Source organism: Egretta garzetta, unplaced genomic scaffold, assembly GCF_000687185.1.
Source record: "Egretta garzetta isolate BGI_Z169 unplaced genomic scaffold, ASM68718v1 scaffold41, whole genome shotgun sequence".
In the NCBI taxonomy this organism is placed as follows: Eukaryota; Metazoa; Chordata; class Aves; order Pelecaniformes; family Ardeidae; genus Egretta; species Egretta garzetta.
The window spans coordinates 3,389,414-3,409,980 of record NW_009258755.1 but is presented as its reverse complement, the minus strand read 5'-3'; the positions used below and the strand labels follow the sequence as shown (position 1 = coordinate 3,409,980).

The 20,567-nt window shown below is 43.6% G+C and overlaps 1 protein-coding gene across 1 annotated transcript in view; it reads right to left on the bottom strand.

Annotated features, from left to right (window-relative positions):
* TECRL (trans-2,3-enoyl-CoA reductase like) overlaps positions 1 to 20,567 on the bottom strand; it is a 67,515-nt gene that overhangs the window by 13,975 nt on the left and 32,973 nt on the right. The window contains exons 3-5 of the mRNA XM_009649210.2: positions 13,829 to 13,873; positions 12,474 to 12,577; positions 78 to 193 (exon numbers count right to left, since the gene is read on the bottom strand). Of these exons, the coding sequence (XP_009647505.1) occupies positions 78 to 193; positions 12,474 to 12,577; positions 13,829 to 13,873 (265 nt within the window). The remainder of the gene's footprint in view (positions 1 to 77; positions 194 to 12,473; positions 12,578 to 13,828; positions 13,874 to 20,567) is intronic.

Genomic DNA, 20,567 nt, shown 5'->3' with positions numbered 1-20,567 from the left:
CTCAGCCCTGGAAATGCAGTCTCCATCCCTCTGGCTCCCTGCCCCCCAGGAAAACAATTTGCGCAAGTGCCACTTACTGAACCACTGGGTGGCGGAAGTTCTTCATACTTTCCACTTGATCATAAATAGTTGAGAGACGAATGTAAAAGAGCAGATATATTAGAAGAGGCCCAGTGTATTCTGTTAGAAAAAACTAGAAATGAAAAAGAAAATAGCTGTATCAAAATAGGAAATTGTACTAATAAAGGCATGAGAAAAAGAATACCCCTATCCACAACACCTATTCATCCTTCAGATGTCACTTTGGCTTCATTTTAAGGACTTAAATGACATGTAGGGGTTTTTTCTGCTGTCTCTTTAGCAGAGGAGTAAAATCCATCTAGGAAATGAGAGAGAGGTTTCTGTGCAGAAAATTAACCCAGCCAGGAAGGCTCCATGGAAGGTGGTCAAAATCATAGTCATCTCCTCTTTATACTTTTGGCTGTGCCATCAGATACCTATTTGGAATCTAAGCAACACTGAAAATCAAGGCCCAAAAGCTGAAGGCAGCTTGCTTTTCTGCCAGTGTTTTTCACAATTAAGTGATACACCAGTTAGATGCCAACCAAGCATGACAGAAACAAACATAGCTTTGAATCCTGGTTGCCAGCAGAGTCATCTGGAAGGGAGGGATCACCACTTGAAATTTGGTGGTGGGTGGAAGAGCAGGACCTGCCTGCCTGGTGCATGGCTCTTAGAGCCTTCCTTCAGTGGCCGAGTGGGACTCCTCCCTCTGCAGGCATCAGCAGAAGCAGCCTGCGGTGGCAGACTGGACAAGTAAGTTAGCCTTGGAAAGAAATGGAAAATGGAAAGAAATAATTCCTCTCCCCACTGTCACCCCTGCTAGCCATAGCGAGCCCACAGGAGATACGGGGGCAGGGAGAGAGGGCAGAGTTATAGAGTTGCCACCCTCAGTTTTACGTTCCGGCTTTGGTTTGATACGGCCTATATTGCCTTTTGTCAGGGCGTGCTCTTAAGCTGCAAACAGCTGGAGGAAGTAAAACGTGGTTAGAGTGATATGAAGTCTAGATTTGATCATGTGTCCCCACCGGAATGAATCTTGGAATAAAATGGAAATGGTGTAGTCCTACATGTTTACAAAGACCAGCAACTGGCAAATCATAACTCCAGTGCACAGTATTGCTTAAGGAATAAAGATTCATAACTAATGGGCTGTTTGGCTTTAAGGTGGCCATTTGCACTGCTATAGAATGGTAATGGATAAATACCTGTGGCTTAAGGAAGCACCACTGAATTTAGACTACCTTTCTCAAAAGCAGTATTTGGCAGGAGGTCCAACCCCCCGTGGGCTGTTCTGCTCATTGCTCTTCAGAAGAGCTTTGGAACAGAAAGGTTTTCCTGCAGAAATATTCTGCAATTAGGTTTCCTTCATTTGTGACCCCCAGTACCATTTCTTTTTCTCTATTAGAGGGGCAAACTTTTTGAAATTTCAGCCTTGCATAGTAGGACTGTCTCCAAAAGTAACAGACTTAAGTGTTCTCTACCAGGGAAATGTCAAATCCTCTTTTTTTCCACATGACACCATGGTTGCTCCATTTAGACTCTGCATGATCTCAAGAGCAGTTGTGTGTGTGTGTGTGTGTGTGTGCATGAAAACATTTAATCCAGGAGTGTCTAAGAGCCCACATTGTTGTGGAACACACCACAGCCAAGGGCTTACCAGAGTTTTGTCCTAATAGCAGTGGAATGGGTGTATTCCTAACTGTGAGCCCACTGTGTTAGGCACTCTGCAAACACTGTTAGAGATGGCCTCCGCTATTAAAACCTAATACCCTAAATATAGACAGTGGTGGTATAGGAGACAGAGGTGCAGATAATGTGGTCTGGGCAGGTCAGTGTAAGATAACTTGGAATGAGCTGCTTTCTCCAGCGTAGCTTTTCCTCTCAGCCATGAGTTGCACCACAAAATACGCCCGTAGCTGCCAGCTTTTATCATCCATTTGGCATGAGCATATTACAAAGCTGCCAGGAAAATTTTGGCAGGACTTAGGACCAAGTTGTGGTTACTTGTCACTGCACCAAGCATTCCCCCCTTACCCTGGCTGATTTCAGGTGCTAAAAGGAGAAGGAAAGCTCCAGGATTTAGTAAAAAAATCCATTGTCTATTTAACAGCCAAAGCTACCAGCCACATGATCTCTGAATCCCTGTGACTGGGTGAGGAGGTGTTTTTAATGTAGGAGGGGGGATGCAGAGCTTCCCATCAGAGCCATTCAGACAACCAGCCCAGAGCACCACCAGCAGCTCTGGAGCTGGGGTTTGTGGAGGCATCAGCACGCTTGGGGTGCTTTACAGGCCGGGGACAGGGTCCCATCTTATCTGTGTGTCAGTCACATCCAACAGAAAGTGCTAATCATCCATGGGGAGGCAGGCAGTCTGGGGTGAGCTGTGAGATTTGCAATCAATGTAGGTATTGTCTGGCAGGCAGGACTGTATTTGCCTTTGTCACAACTGCATCGTGCTGCTGGAACATAGTTAAGATCAGCAGCATTCTGGTTTAGAGGATGAGGTTCAATTTGCTGTGTTTGGGTTGTTTGGGTTTTTTTACATTTTGGGTGAGTTTCAGTCTGTTTCCCTCTGTTGCATCTCCCATGCTACAACCTCTGCTCTCCTTCTCTGGCCCACTGATTTTAAATTCATCAGAAATGAAAAGTGAGTTTCAGAAAGGCAGGCAGAGAAACTCTGCTCAGAATCCCACGAGTTCAAGCAGGTGGAAGGGAAAGTAGTCTTAACACAGAATCACAATTAGTTCTAACCATTGGCAATCAAAGGCAAGCACCATTCTTCTACTATCGATTCTCAATGAATAGATGCAATTAAGCCTACCTACTACCTTCATGCTCATCTTACAGTTGACTAATTGCTGGGCTTGGGGAGTTATTAGTTGTGTTAAGGATCAGTTCAACTTATCATTTTTACAGGTGCTCAAAAAACCTACAAAATTGCTAAGATACCCCTGCTGAAATATCCTTCAAAAATAATAATCAAATTTTAAACAAAACCCTGGAAATAATATCATATCTTGTAGTTTCTAGACAAAAGAAATACCATTTTGTAAAAACCAAACCCAGAGCATTTTTCTTCTGCAGAGATGTAAAAAATGTCTAATATTTGCAGGAAAATAATCTTTACCATCCTGTGGGCCTGCCTAGATTATTTTGATGTATTTGGTGCAGCCAAATCTGGTGGTCCACAGTAAACACAAAGATCTTTTCCTGGAGGATCATCAAATCTCTTATTACAGTGTGCATAGATAAACAGAATTTAAGTGTTGAGCTAATCATTAACTCCCTGAAGAAAGAAAAAAGCAGGTTGCCCCTTTTTTCCACATCTGTATACGCTATTTCATGTTTTGCAGTATCCAGTTCTCTTACCTTCCTTCTCTCCTCTACATTGTCTGGCATTTTATACTCCACATACCTTTTATTCTCAGTGGCATAGAGAAAGTGCCGGTCTTGACTCCAACCTCTCCCGGACATGAGCTCCATACAGGGTGCTAAATTCAAGCTTCTTTAACGGTCTCAGTTATCAGGTCCTTGGGGACCTGAGTCAGTAATACCTGAACTGGAAACATCTACTACATAAACAACAAAATGGAGATCTGAAATATGTCAAAAGGGAGCTAATGAAGGAGCCTCCTTCACTCCAAAGATGATGAGACAAATGGGAAAACCATACAGGATAGCTAATTCGCAAACCAGCAAAGCATTTCATCTTCCATGAGCCAGATTGTATCGGCTGCTCTTATGTTTGTTCAGATGATCGTGCCAGTAACACCTTGCTGAACTGAGTAACAACCAGGTTAAGAACTACAAACCCAGACCCTACAAGGCAGAGGGTATATTCAGAGAGATGTGAATGCAGCGGAGGTGAAAGGAGCTCTCTAAAGTTATCTGAGGGAATGTGAGGTGAATTTTCTGTCTGGTAGGGGCAGCTGGCATAGTGCCTGACACCATCCCAACAGGTCTACTGCAGGGAATGGGAAGGTTTTTGATGTGTGTTAACGGGGAGGGGAGTGGAGGGAGTCTGAAAAAAAAACAACAGAATCTTTATAAACGAACAGCCCACGGATTAGCAATCTTCACATGAGGGCATCAGCTAATTCCTCTCTGTAATGTTTATGACATGCCCTTTCCGTAATACCACACAACACACCCTATCTGGTATCGTGTTGCCTTTTGGCGTAGTCTCGCATTATCTCGTTCATGACAAGCTGCAGGGCAGAGCTGAGGAAAGGCCATACGGCCTTTTCCATACTGATCCCTTCCCGCAGCTCTTTCCATGCCATGTAGGGGTAGTTTCCCAGTTCATCTATGCTGGTCATGATGTTTTCTCTTCCACTGCCAATGGGATGCCTGGGTTCGAGCAGGCGAAGGGGAGGGCATGGTACGAGGCTAATACCTGCAGCGGGGACAATGGCTTTGGGCCATTGCCTGAAGCTCTCAGCACAGCGAGAGATACAAAACAGCTCAAGCGTGTCCTGGGTAACTTTGATGGAAAACCAGCTGCAGTATATAAATTATCTAATGGGCAGAGCTTAGTTGCTCCGATAAATGTGAGACAAAGGCGCTAGCTGCAGGTCTGAGCCAGGGTCGGACTGAGACAGTACATACCGCATAGAGAGGAGGATCTGCTGATACCACAGACCCTTACTGTGTGCAAGCGTGCAGAGAGCAGCTGGGGTTTCTGAGATGAGAAACCCAGGAGAAACAGGCAGTTGAATCCCCCCAAGTCCCCAAATCACATTAAACTTAGCATCCAACTACCTGAGACTCCTTTTACAATGCTAGCCCTAAGTACTCTTGAGCTAATGATCATTAAGAAATGTTATTAATTTCTGGACTAATTTCTACTTCATATGCTTTGCTACTGCATTAAAGGCTATATAGTTACCTAGGGATGATAATGGCATAATTTTAGCAGCATCTCTGAACCTTTTTAAAATTTTTTGTATTTTCTTGTTTGCAAAAATCCACAGCAGCAGCAGTTTTGCATCAGATAGTACAATTCTTAAGGGCTGCTTGAATATTCAGTTGGTTTTGTTCCAGTTCTCATGGGCAAAACTTAAATAGCGTACACAGGGGCACCTGAAACTTCCCTTGTCTGGGTAGATTTTGCAGTGATTCGGTGTCTAAGAGTATTTCAGGCTGCAGCTCAATATTTACTGCAAATATCAGATATAGGGATGGATTTGCTGTAGGATTTTATAGGCAAATTCCAGCTGACTCAGGCCAGCTTCAGGACCTGGGGAGTGAGCAGTGATGGATGGATGCGGTTTCTCCCTGAGCCAGGCCTGTGCTCCCTCTGTGGGAAAAGGGAGGCGAAATCCCAGCTTCCTCCTGTCTCTTCTCCTAGGACTGAGCTTTCCGAAACCACTGATTTGTCATCAGACCACTTCATACTCGGGTCAGGATTCTTCCCTGAGAGCACAAGCCTTTGCATGTTTCTTAATCAAAATGCAAAATTACTACAAATTAACAAATGCTCTTCTTATACACACACGTATATGAATGTTATATACGTTTGTACCTATACATACTCAGCGAAGCACTCAAGTTCTGTTTGTAACCAAACACCAATGTGAGTACAGATTTGCTGCCAAATCTTTACAGGGCTCTGACAGCGTTTTGAAATCTGCCATATAATGTGTATCATTTTAAAATATGTATCTCTCATCTGCTATGTAGATACCTAAATGAAATAGTGCTTTTTAACACCTGGCTATTACTACTAACCTTCTACTAACTACTACTAACTAAAGCTCTTCCACAGTGCTTTTCATCTAGAAGCCTCAAAGCACTTCAGAAGGAGGAAAGTTCTGTTACTTTCTTGCTGCAGATTTGGAAATTGAGATACAGAGAAATCCAGTGAGTTGTCAAGGTCACCAGTCAAGGTGGGCAAAGACTGACAAAGGGGCACCTGGTCCTCCCAAACACCAGTTCACACTCTTGTTCACTTTCCTGTTTATGGTCTCCTTACCACCAAGTATGGAGCTGGGCAAAAATTCCCCATACAAAATAATTTTGCCAGGCTTACGCATTCTAGAGGGACTAAAACTTCTGAAATATGCATAGATTGACAAATTGTCAACCTCCCTCGTTACTCTGAATACCAATAGTAAAGAGCCTGCACTTACAGCACCACACATCAAGTAGCTCTTTGTTCATTAAATAGCAGGAAGGGTTTAAGCATAAAGTTCTGTATAACTGAAAGAAACAGCTTGTTCTGTTTATGCTTACTGAATTACCTCTAGCTTCTTTTTGTGCTTGAAGTGGTGAAAACTCAAGGGCATTACTATAAACACTTATGTGTAGGTTCTTCAGCCTGTGCTGTGCTCAACAGCAACCAAAACGTTCACCCCTCAGAATTAATTTTCCTAGTAGCTCCCTAACTCCCTTTGGCACCTGAAAAATTGACACGCTGGCATGGTTCATCGTGAGCTTGTGGCATTTGTTGCTGAGACCAAGAGAAATTATTGCAGCACTGTTTGCCTTACTAGAAGCAGCGTCTGAGGAATCCCAGTCAGCCAGCTGGGCAGTTTCAGAGGTCTCCTCTTCCCTTATCAGTTGTCTTCATGCTGCCACTGGGCAGTAACAAAGAGCCAAAAGTATATGTGGCCCAAGGAAAGGCACAAACAATATAAAACCATGGCAAGAAATCAGGCAAATGCAAGCTGTTCTTGCCTGATAACCCCGGAGGCTGAAAACTATTAGACATCATTAAATGAAAAATAAGACCGATCTCGTGTGTGTCGTTTGCCTTTGTGAAAGGTTACAATGTTTTGAAAGTTCATAGCATTTGACGGGGATCAGCTCCAGACTTGGCCGGCTGCACTGAGGTAGGGCAGCACTTGCTGCCTGTTCGAGCAGAGGGCGCTGCCAAGCACGGGCTGCTAGCTGTAAAATGGAGGTGCTTCGCACTGCAAAGAGTTGTAGTTGGAAAAGGGACTGTAGAGGAATTAGTGACTTCTTTTTTTCCTGGAGATCATAATCTGTGATCAAATTATCTATTGATCCAAGAGACTTAGCAATGAAAAACTGTTTGCAGATTTCTCTCCCTTTGGCACTTTGTTGCAGTCGTCCTTACACAGAATCACACGTTCTGTTTATTTGGCACTGATGCTAAGTTTTCCAGGTACCCACAATTCCCTGAGAGTGTTATTCAATTTGTAGGGTCCTGTCCCACAACTAACTGTGTTTGAATTGGCCACAAAACATGCAAGCTCTGATACGTATCCACTGAGAAATATCTTCAGTGACACTCTACAGATCCTCAGCTCTCTCTCTTACCTTGATCTCAAATTCCTTCCTAAGCAATGATCATATGAGTTTGCTTACATTTATCTTCTTCACACTGGCCCACTAGTCTGCTGGGACTCCCAGCCCTCCCACTCCTTCAAATTCCTCAGATCCTGTCTTTTTTCTGTCTGTTATAATTGTCTGTACTTCTGCATCCCATTGAGAGGTTATAAACCTTTACTGAAGTCTCTTCTTCTGTTCCCAAATCAGGGAAAACATCTTATGTTGTTCCCTGAGGGGAGTCCACAGCTGACCTCAGTATAGAGAAGGTGGAGAAAATGAGTCTGCAGCAGTTTGGCTGACTCTATTTTAAATCCATCAATACTCAATAAATTGCTTTGGATCACACTCATCCCACAGACTTCATGGGACCGTTCCACATTTACAGGACCAACTGAGTGAGCCACAGTCAGAGCAAACTGCTTCTCCCCTGTTCATCACCCACCCACACCCACAGGACAGAAAAACTTGGGTACACGTGTGAGTAAGAGGAGAGAACCACGCTGACCGAAACACTGCCTTCCCCCCGCAAGAGCAGGCGCACCTCGTTATTCAGTACAGCACGCGCTTCCCCACGGTGTACACCTGCTATACATAACCGCTAAGCCTCAAACATAGATCCCATGGCTTCTTGATCGTTTTTCCACAATGTCTAGCTCGGTGATAATTTTGCTTGCCAGGCAGAAGGGAACAGACCCATTAGTGAAAGCATAGATTTTCAGATTTTAAAGATGTTCTCAGCTTTAAATAAGTATCAGTCTCCATATATCTAAATTGAGCAGAATCTTTTTTTCATTGGAAAGCTTGAAATTATTCCAGAAAAATGATGTATACTATAATCTTAAACCTATTAAATACAGTTCCATTTTTCAGCCAGCTCTGTTTTACACCAGCAGAAGTCTATTGAAGTGGCAACTCAGATCAGAGAGTCAATGGTTTTCTCTGTGTTATTATTTGTTTGCGTAGCAGAGCTGCGTGGAATCAGAGTCATATGGGGGGGGACACACACAGTATACAAACACAAAGCAAAAAAACGCACAATCTAAGGAACTATAATCTAAGCAAATGGAGCAGTTCTGCTGCCAGCCTCAGTGTTTTAAGGCTCTCGGGAGTCAAAGTATTTAAGCAATCCCTAATTTTAAATCACAGTTACAAAAATATTTACTGAAGCACTGTGTTTCAGGGTTAATCTTATGAAATTCACAGACTTGGAAGTAAAATATATTTTTCACAGTTCTATGCTATTTTCCCAGTTCTATTTTGATCCTTCTGGTAGCCTGCCCATGTAGCAACTAGGCAACAGAAGCTGATAAATCAGAAATTGCAATCACTGCTCAAATGAGGAAAGCTGTAACAGAAGTCTGAATTTGAGCAGGAAGAATGGTTTTCTTCTTTTTGACTACAGCAGCAGTATGCATTCGTAGCAGTAAAATGCCAGCCATGTTTCAAAAAGTCAAATGCCGCATTGCAATATGTAAAAAGAGGTCTCTGTCAAACATGCTTAGGCCCAAAATTGGACAGAGATTAAAAATAAAACCCATCACTCCAGTGGTGGGAATTTCAAACACCCCTGGGGGTACAATCTTCGCAGGAAGCACACAGAAAAGATCTGTAAACTCAGCTCCCATTAGTATCTCTGCAGCATCACTCAGAAAACCTCAACTATCCCCTCCAGGTAAGGTAAAGGAATTGGTAAATCTTGTGCAGAAGTAAATTATGTGTTTCAGATAATATTTGTTTTATAAAAGAGAAGGCAGACTAGAGAGTTCGAACAAAATCCATGGTACTGGGAAACAGGTTTTGGTTTATCCCTGATTTGCTTTCTGCAGATGAGCCTTGAGGGCCTCCATTCTTCTAAAAGAGCCAGCTGAGGTTGGATTTCTACCCAAATTATCCCAGGAAAGGGCTTCATTCTCAAAAAAGACTGACAAGTAACTGCTCCAGTGGAGGAGAACTGCAAGTCCCTCACCCCAGTTTGTCCTTCCTCAGAGCAACCCAGCCTCTAGAACTTGTTGAAATCTGGTCAACCAGTCTCAGAGCTGTGGTGTAACCTGAGCCTAGGGACTGTCTGGCCTTTCACAGCACAAAACACTAAAATTATTTCGGTGACTGCGCAGCCATGTTTTAAGAAGGCTGAGGACGAGAAGGAAACATCCTTCCTACAAAGTGGCAGCCTCGGACAGAGGGACTGAGTAGACAACAGGAGACGACAAACTCTTGACCCACCAAGGTGGAGTGTGACAAGGGCTGTAAACTAGAGACCGTGCACATTCCAAAAGGGAAGCTGAGGTTTCTTGATTCAGAAATATGCTCCTAGACTTAGGGACCCAAACTTTTTGTTTGGGAACAGACAACAGCATCCTCTTTTATTTTACAACATGCCTGGAAAGGGTACTGCTCCAAGGAGGTGGAGGAGGGTACCACTTCCCCCTTTTAAAAAACACGAGCTCATTTTCTTGGTGTATATCCCCAGCACTGGGGGTCTTAGTGTTCTTAACCCTCAAGTGGGCATCTCAAGTGTGATCTCCAATGAGGTGACAAAGCCCCAAGAGACCTACTTCTGAGCTGTTTTCCCCTAGACAGATCCATGCCCCATGCATTGGCCTCTGGAGCACCAAGGTATCTCTGTGTGCTTCTGTGTCTATTTTTCGAGTCCAGACCTGAATGTGGCCCTTTGTACCTCAGCTATCATTTTGCTGATGAGATAAGGATATTTTTATTCTGTGCCTTGTTTATTTAAATGTCAACCCTTTAAATCAGAAGCATCCCTCATCCTGTGCATAAATCTGATAGAGCATCAATGGGGATGGGAGAATGGGAGCTCTAAGCACAGTAAAAATGGCAGTAAAACTATACATCCTGTGTACAAATACATTCTTAATTGCTATTGTTAGAATACAATCTTCTGTGAACTTTTTCTCTATTGCTATAGACGAGCTATAATATAAAAAATCCCTTGACTGTTTAAATGATGTGGCTAGATAGAAGATTTCTCCCACTGAGAGTGGAGACAATTTAGAATATGGAACAGAATAGGGTAAGATGAATATTCAGAAATTCATGGAGTCAACTTTCTGCACACACAGATTAAATCATAAAAAAATGCCACTGCCTGCAGTATCAACGCCTAGTCATAACGGCACTATTTATAATGGGATATTAAGCTTTAGTTATGTTACTGTCTTAGGCTACATAAACCACCAGGAAAGGAGAGAATAAATAAAGTTCTTGCAGATTACTTAGTTGTAGCAAACAGGAGGCTGCACTACTCGCAATTTTGCTTTGCAAAGACATTCCACAGTTGAGAGGTGGTGGGATGGGGTGGGGGAGAAACAAGACCCGCAATAGCATTAATCAGTATGGCCCCAGAAGGCTACTAATCAGCACGGGGATCAGTGGGGTAAAGCCACAGCCTTGGTAAACTTGCAGACCTCTACTGAAACAGGTCAGTCACACAGTGTGAACTGCTCTAACTCCACTGAATTAAACGGCTTGTCACCACCTGGATCCTGTTGTTAGAACTGGGAAGGATAGATATAGGTCATGCTCTTGTTCATAGGGGCCAAAACTTCCCAGAGTTTGTGCTGCTAGGGGCTATCTGCTTCCCTCGAGAGGGAGAAATGCACGTGAGCTTGAGCGGGTGAGATGGATATGTGATGTGAGCTTACAGAGCTGATCCAGAAGCTGACTCTTCCCAAAGTCTATGGCAGTTCTGGCAGTAACATCCACCTTGAGGGTACTGTTTAATGGACAAGGAGCTGTAAAATAGCATGTCCATTCTAAGTGTCTTGTAGTAATGCTTCCTAGCCCATAGTGACCTATGGGAGAGAGGAACCGGTACTGTCATCTGCAAGCTGCTTAGAGACCTGACACTCACAAGCTCCATCCATATAGGCACAGCCAAGGAAAGACAGTGGCTTGTCAGTGGGCCTTGTGGTCACCCCACACGAGCAGGGTGGGATCTGTGGGCTGCCTGAGGTAAGACTCTAATAATTTGGCCTATAGCCATGATGCCAGTTAGCAAAATCGGACTTGCTTCGTTAACGGAATTGCAAGCAATTGGTGGTTTGTTTCCTGTTGCTATGAATCATCTCATCGTGGCTTTTATGGCTTTCAGAAACTGTAGTTCTATCTTACTCATGTTACTCTTACTGCAGAAATTGGGAAACTCATTACCCAATATACAGATGTGGGCTGTGTGTTTCTCCAGCTAACACAGCACATGCAAACCACAGCAAAACTAGGTCAGTCTAGGAGCGAGACAACTTACAGCCCTGCCACCTATGCCCGCTGCAGGACATTGGAAAGGTCTCTTCATCTCCCATTCCTCCACTGTCCTTTCAAACCCTTCTGCTTTCTGCTGTCTTTGGGCTGTGAAAAAACTGAATCTTTCACTTCCTCCTTGCACAGCTGAGCCCATAAGGTTGCAGTTCCCCACAACCCCATTTGAGTGGAACGTGTTTCCTCTCTCCTGCCACCCTGACCTTCCAACAGCTGCTTACAGGAAAGTAACTAAAGTCAAACCGAGACCAGAAGTAAAAACAGACCGTGGTTCTACCCACAGCATAATACAGGTATTGTTGCTCATGGCGAATGCTTTTGTTTGACACAGAGATTCAACAGTTTTGTGACTCCTAAGCCTGGCTGAGCATCTTATGCCTGGCATCCTTGGCCTCACTACTCTCTCAGAACTGTTCTTTGGATGAACAAAGAGTAAGACATTACCACCCAAGAATTTTCCTGCATTAGTAACAGGATTACCAGAAATCCATTTTTTCTTTTTAATATCCTTCCACTTTCAAAGCTGAGGAGCCTTGCAGCAAATGAATGTATTTGGCTACAGGTCCTGCATAGATAAGCTAAAACTGTTTTTAAAAATTGATTTTTTTTCCCCTCAGGCAATATTGTTATGTCCCCCTTCTAATCTTTAATTGGATGTCAGAGTTAGCACATTGATAATTTGGCTCACTATCCATTTAATTCTGTTTTGACTGCTGATAAAGTAATTACACCATTTGACAAAGGGAAGGACAGGCTGAGGAAGTTGGAGTAATTTGATATTAAAACACATTGCACATTAAGACGTATCATGTTGATCGTCACAAGGACATACTTACTGTGGTCCAACCGACCTGCTGACCCAGGTCTGTAAAATACAGTGTAATGATGGAGGAAACAGCAAGGCTTTGAATATTAATGGAATCCTTCAAATAGGGCCCATCTGCGACGACAAAAAGGGAAAAGGCGATGGCATGAACAGCAGGCATCCTCCCAGAGGCTCAGCATAACATGTAGGCTGCCCTGTCTGGGTCAAGGGGTAGGCCCAACTTGGATTCCGATTGCTTTTGGTGACTTGGTACTTATTCTCCAGGTTAGCAACTTAGAGCATTTCTCTGAGAGCTATTCCCATTTTAACAAAAGCATTAGGCTGACATGACGCTGGGCAGCAATGCATAGCAATTGTTACGATGCTATCTCTGTTAATCTAGACCATTAGAGACATGCCATGCAATCACACAGACAATTTCATAGAGCACTTTTTGTTCTGTCATGCAAGACTAATGGGAAAGTCAATGTTATACAGTGCCTCCCTCACTGATATCTTCTACTGAAACATTTGCATTCTCTGGCTTACAATAGGTGGCACCATCGTGATGAACGCAAATTTCCTGGGCAAAGGCCCACAGGCCAAGTTTTCTCTGTAAGCTGTCTGGCCTAGGCAGACCAGATGTATCTGAGCATTATAGTACTTTTCACAGTATTCTGAGGCATCTGCTTCCAGTCCTGATGGACCGAGAGTGTACAGGCAGAGGCATAAACAGGCAATATCTGGCTGTCTTTTTTTATAGAGGCAGTGAATTGGATAATAGGAAACCCCAACAGCCACTGGCATGGACTGTTGCCATGGCTGCAACACTTCTTTTCTCTTTTCCGCTTTGTGTCTTGTGTCTCCCTTTCAATATATGTTTGTTGACTGTTTAAGTCAGTGAGGGTGCTAAATTCCACCAGGCACTGAGTCCTCATTTTCTAGGGCTCTGCAATGCTACAGGTCCACAGACCAAACGCCACACAGCCCATGGCAGCTTCATCTCCCACTGGCATGCCCACCAAGAACTGGTGTACTAGCACAAAAAAAGACGCTGCCTCCTGCAGCCGGTTGCATCTTCTGATGAGGCTGTGAGCAAGTATTAAAACAGATAGTGCAGCAAGTGAGAGAAGTGAGCGAATGGTTTTAAACCTGCTTTGTATTCGTTATTTGATCATATACTGTATTCTGAAACATTTTTAGTCAGTGGTTATGAAAACCATGCAATTCCTTTATTAATGAGAAAGTAAGTTATTCATTGATATCAATTAATGAAAAAGTGCTAACGAGTCACCCAATAACACTTAAAGAGAGAGCAATACTGTTAGGAGGAGAGATTGCCAGAGAATTAGTAATACGTTAGGTGGTTGCATTATGAATACTTACTGCGTTCTAGTTGCAGGCCAACACGGGAAGGGTACCACTGGGGACCTGTTCAAATCACAAAGGACAGCTGTTAATTTCATGGTGGAGGATCTAAATCTCTCTTTCTGTTAGTATTCTTTTTAGCTGATAGCTACAAATGGTGAAAAAAAAATCCTCTCTTTCAGTCTCTGCTATACAAAGGGAATACGAGAGAGCTAGGAGAAGCACACAATATACACACTAGAGCAGAAATCCCTTCTCCCCACTTGAGTGTTGGAAGGGCCATTCTCAATGCTGAATGCTCTATCAGCACATAAAAAATGGGCATGTGCGTGTACCACTGGGAAGTATAAAGAGGACCCTGTCTAGTACTGTATTTGCCAAAACTCTGTACTAAATGTGTCAGTCTTCCCCTCCCTCCAAAATGATGCTTGTTCTACAGTCTGGTCCAAAGGGGTTGGGTTTTCCCATTTAGGAATATAAAACCTTAACAGGAATGTGCAGCCAGCACTAGTTCTTACTTACAGATTAATCAGGCAATTAGAGACACAAAAAGCAGAGGCACCTGGGTAGCTAATACCAGGTTACATATGACTTCCATGATACCCATCAACTTAAGGATTTTTAAACGCTCTCATTTAAAGGTTGCTCCTAAATGCACAATAGCAGTTGGCAGTTGTTATTAGGTGCCCTTTGATTGATTTTGGACAGAGACCCGTCTGTTTGTTGGAACAGGTACAGGTCTCCAGCTGCATTTGTTTCTCTTGGTCTCAGGGCAAGTGGGTAAGTGCCACAGAAGGGATCACGGCTGTTCAAATTGTTAACTTGTCCAGCTCTTTGTAGTGCCTGTACGCAGAAGGCTGTGCCCTGCAGCTGTGCTAGCTGCATGGACACTATAAGCACTCCTCTTTTGCATCACATAATTTAGCTTAACCCACACGCACACTTCAGTTTGCTGTTGAAGGTTTTTTGGGCTGACCCGCCACGTTTTAGGGCTGATCTGGAGCAGCCTGGGGACACCTTACGCACAGCATGGTGTCGACTGAGATTTGGGAGCAGCGAAGTCTGACAGAGGAAAGAGAGGGAAGAGCTGCACTGTCACCACCCCCAGCCATTTCTACCACATTTGTCTTTGTTTCCTTGGCCACACCTTAGGACAGCTGACAGCCTGAAAGAGATTTGCATTCTCTTTGCAATTCAAAGTCTGGGTGAAATTGGCCCAATATAGCCATGGTTTTCTTTAGAGCTATCTTACAGGTGTTAGTATATGTACTTAAGATACCAGTATTCCTGTACCTTAAATAAATGGAAGAAAAAAATCTCCACAATCAAACATGGGAACATTTGCCCTGAGAAGCTGTGGGATCTACTTCACTGGAGATAGTCAGGGCTCAGCTGGGGAAGACCCTGAGCAATCTTTCAGGGCTTGAAAGTTGGCCCTGATCTGAGCAAGAGCCTGGACCCGCCGAGCTCTGGAGGTTGCTTCTACCTTAACTGTATTTCAGGATGATCAAAAGAGCTTGTTCCCCCCACTGGCTGCCAGCTGGAGGGGAAGGGGAGCTGCACGCAGCATGCACTGCATCCACTGTGCAGTGACACCCAGCATACTCTCATTTCGAAAGCACTTGGTCTGAGTTTTGTAGGCAAAAACAGGCATTAGATGAACCCATGAACCAGGGCTAATAGCAGGAGGTGAGACATCCATCAAGTAAGTTGCAAACATTTTTTTCAAGGTACAGCAACAGTCCATGGCTATTAAAGATAACAAAAGGAAGATAGAGAAAGAGCAGCTGTCTGACTTGTCAAGGAAGATATGATTTGCTCCAGGACAGCAGATATCAATAGTTATTTGGGAGCCTGAAATGCAATGTACTTGTGTTAAATTGGAATCTTCCCCCAGCACCCCCCCTTCGTATTACAGTATGTTTCAATAAAAGCCAATTTACCTGATCCTGTGGCAGTGTGCTTTTAGGTATGGCTCATAATCTTCACAAGGGCAAACAGAGGTTGTGCGTTTAAGCACGTCATCCCACATTTCCAGTCCTTTAGCCTCAGTACACCATTATGTTCAAACATACTCAAAGATTTAGACAGATGGAAGTGTGCCTTTGCTGCTGCTTGTCTGCAGTGACCTTGTTATCTCACCACTGCGTCTCTTTGGCTTCCAGACCATCCTTGGGGTGCTGTGTGTATTTTGCTGGAGGGACCCAGAATTAGCTCTTGGAATGTTCCTCCCCAGCTCTTATTGTTGGTGGGGAGCCACTAGCTAATGTCAAGGAGAAATGCTATGCAAATGCACTAGGGGACAAAGTCCAAACACATGTATATTTGTAAGTATGCTGGGTTTAGCCCAAACATGACAGTTACCCACTTTCAGTCTTTACTGGCAGAAGACTCTAGCAAGGCTGTTCCCAAGCCTTAGCTGCCCGGGGTCCTGCAAAACCAGCATTGCTTTCTGGAGAGAAGTGTGACCCTACTTTGGATGGTGTGACCTACCAGCCAGGGTGCTGGGCCATCTTGTTTAGACTGTGCTCTTGCCTAGAAAGGTTGGATCAGATGATCCTTGAAGTCCCTTCCAACCTGGTATTCTATGATTCTATGATACTTTATTCCTCGGGAGGTCTCAGAGGTCTGGCTGGTCTGCTCTCCCAGCCTGGTAAGACTCAGAGAGGAAACCCTACACATTCCTAGGCATCAGAGATTTGCCTGATCACCACTTGATAGCTGTCAGCCAAGGGCACCCTGGCCCCACTTGTCACCTTTTACCTGCCATCTTCCTGTGACTGTTTTCCACAGGGATCCTCCAGAGCTCTCACTAAGACTGCTCTGGATTTCTATTTGGCAATGTGGGAAGCCATTCCAATCCATCCTGGCTCTGGAAAACACAAGTTCATGTTGTTCCTATAGGAGAAGATCTCTTCTTTTAGTAGTGAGAAGAAGCCAAACACAGTGACTAATTATCACCCATATTAATTCTTGCTGCTGCCTGTCAGAATAGGGGGTTGATGACTCTCTTTGATACCTAGAGGCAGTACTATCTGGCAGATGAGCTTCACCTGCCATCAGCAGGAGTTCAGAAGTGCGTGTGGAGAGCGCACGCTCCCAGACAGCATGAACAAGCACTCACTGAAGGCAGAGCTGCAGCTGCGTGCAGCACCCAAAGGCCCCTCTGCACTCCCACACCTGGCAACACTCCCCTTGCTTCCAGTCCAAAGCTGGAGGGTTTCTCTTTTCCAGGGTTTGTTTTATTTTAGTGGGGTTTACTTCCCAGTTTATTCTTATTAACTCTTTCCGTTGGTGCCTCCTGCAGAGATTAATGGCAGTCCAGAAGCATAGGCAACTGAAGTTTGTCTGGTAAATCCTGTTGCATCTAAGATCAGGCATGTATTTTTATTTACTTTCTGACATTGTGATGGTGCATCAGAGCTCAGCCACATGGTACTCGGTAGGTCACAGGCCCTGTATATTCCTTGTGATGAACAGAGCTGTTCAGCTCCCTTTTGCAGGGTTATGATTTGGGCTGTGCATTTCACACTTGGAACAAAGTTGTAAAAATAACATTTCAGCCCACTTATATCCCAGACCACTTTTGACTTGAAAAAGCAAATATAGGCTGACCAGAAAATGGCCATCATGGTTCAAACCACAAGTCTATTCAGCCAATATTATATCCTCTGACATTTAGCCAATATTGTTGTTCCTCCATCACATTTCTCAACTTTCTAGCATTTGTGTAGAACAGTTTCCTTTCTTTGCAGCGTGTTTGGACAGCTATTGAAATGTCTTCCTGGTTTTCCATCTCCCGTTGAATTATTTCTACCCTCATGACTTATCCTTCTCTTGAAGGATGTTTGCATCAGACTTTAATATGGTCACCCCCCAACTGCATGCACATAGGCACCTGAAAGCTTTGCCCATTCCTCAGCTGAAAGGTTATCAACAAACTCCTTGATTTTATGTGTCATCAACATTGTCATTCTTCACTGAGCAACCTCATCTAGAGAAAGATGTCTCCGCCCATGGCAGGGGGGCTGGACTAGATGATCTTTGAATATCCCTTCCAACCCAAAATGTTTTACACATCTATGATTCGTTCTGTTATGATTCAGACAATGTTCCTTCTATGTGTGCAGGCTTCCTTTAGTCTGGAAGCGTAAGTAATTAATGACAAGTCTTAAGCCTTTTACCTTATTCCATCTTCTCTGTCAGGAGTCTGTTCCAACTTTGTGGAAAAAATCCATACCTTTATTTTCAAACAGTTAAAGTATTTTAATGCTATTACCATTAAAGCATTGTAATTTTTCAACACAGGATGATATTTTCTCGGAAAGTGACTCAATGTTTAGTTTTAATAATCTGTTTTAAGAAATGGACATGAGGAAAAATATTTAATTTTGGATGGGTTAGTTGTTGTACTCACCAGTATTTAAAACCAAAACTGAAATATAAGCAAACTGACAGGACATATAAAAACTGACAGCCAACCTTAATTTGACCATACCCAACTATGAAAGCACCTATTAATACTGGGTATAAAAAGGAGATGTAGTGCTATTAAACAACCATCCAAATGCTTGCTAAAATGACAGCCTCGGAGCCGTGCCCAGCTGCCAATACCACTATGCAAAGATGCACACAGAGAACCAAGTTAGTGGTCTCACTGCTCACGCAGTTTGTTTTTTCACCGCATTTATACTAGAATTTCAGTAAATGAACCAGCTGACAATCACAGGAACTGAGAACAGCTTTAAAAGCCCATATGAAGTTTTAAAAGCATCCAAAGCTACTCTCTATCCACATGGTTCAAATTGACCTTAATGTGTGCTCCACCATTTAAATATCACAAGATGTTTTGAAAACTTAACAACTAAGAAATCTAAGTACCGGGTACTTTCCAAAAGTTATGAAGCTGAAAGTGTCAGTCTAATTTTTATTAAGTTTTATAAAGAACCTTCCACACAAATTCTTTACTCTTCTGCCTGTTCTGTAGTAAATTACGCAATCAAATGCCTATTCATGACAAAGTATTTATGAAGTTATGTGAACTTATGTTACGTGAAGTTATGAGAGCAAAGGCATAACATGATGAAGACCCCTCTTGCTGGGAAATTCAGTGCGTTCCTTAGAACGCAGCCCTGCAAAAGCTACTCTGCTGGGGAGCAAGGAGTCTAGGAAATGCAAAACAGAGCTGACAGCCACAGTTTGGAGATAATTAGCAGATTGACTTTCCATGATCAGCTAATTTTGTTATCAGTTAAATTGTTTGCTTCTCATTGTATTTTACCACCCATGCATCTCTAATAACAAATAGCCTTAATAATTACAAGCAATACCTGCTGTGATATGAATAGGGTGATATGAACAACAAAATTACTATCATCAATCATCAGCAGCATGTTGTTTAAATTTGCAGAAGTACTGGAAATTCTGGGGACCACTGCAGCACCAATATCCCTTTATATGATCACAAAATGTTACGCATGAGCTGAGAAATGTAACAGCGCTTGCTCATGTGAACTGAGCACGGCTGAAATGCGTTCCACCGCCTGAACGAGATGGTAGTTCTGATATCTATGTAGCAATAAGAAGAGATTGTTAGGAAAATTCACATAATAGTATGTGTGCGGATGGTGGGTTTGTGTATAATATATAGAGACAGACAGACATACCGACACACAGACTATCTGAAAACTTGCCAAGGTGTTTCCTTGACAAGTATATGCTGAACAAATATAGTTGTTATATGTCTGCGACTGTGCTAGTTCCAGCTGGGATGGAGTTACTTTTCTCCATAGCAGCTAGTAGGGGGCTATGTTTTGGATTTGAGCTGGAAACAGTGCTGATAACACAGGGATGTTCCTGTTACTGCTGAGCAGGGCTCACACAGAGTCAGGGCCTTTTCTGCTTCTCACCCCACCTCACCAGTTAGTGGGCTGGGGGTGCACAAGAAGCTGGGAGGGGGCACAGCCAAGACAGCTGACCCCAACTGACCAAAGGGTATCTCACACCATATGATGTCATGCTTGGCTTATGAATCTAGGGGAAGTTCAGAGTGATGGCATTTGTCTCCCCAAGTAACCCTTAGCGTGATGGAGCCCTGCTTTCCTGGAGACGGCTGAACCCTGCCTGCCCATGGGAAGCAGTGAGCAAATTCCTTGTTTTGCCTTGCTTGCGTGTGTGGCTTTTGCTCTCCCTATTAAACTGTCTTTATCTCAAGCCACGAGTTTTCTCCCTTTTACTCTTCTGGTCCTCTCCCCGTCCCACCAGAGGGGAGTGAGCGAGCAGCTGCGTGGTGCTTAGCTTCTGGCTGGGGTTAAACCATGACAGCAACCTTAAGCAGCAGTGGTCATAGGTGTTGTTTCTGTTGCTTGCAGCATGTGTGTTTGAGCGTTCTCAGGACCGCTTCTGAGAAAACAGGAATAGAGATATCACCGTGCTGACGGTTGCAGCCTTTGGTGGACTGAAGCTTGCACACCCTTGCTTCACTGAGCTGACAGTGGCAAAGCAGAATACTGAAATGACTTGAAGCTGTTTTTTTCTGCTTTTATTTGGAAAAAAGGGCTGTGGGATTTATTTTGCTAACATTGTACTTCAGTGATTCCCAAGTGTGATGGCAGTAAGCAAAGCACACCTAAGAAACCACAGTAAAACTAAGCTGGGCCACAAGACCAAGAGAGAAAGTATCTGAGGCTGTTACTTACTGTGCTTGCCTTCACTGTAATAAACGACAGCCACAGAGTACTGCAATCTGAGTGACCAG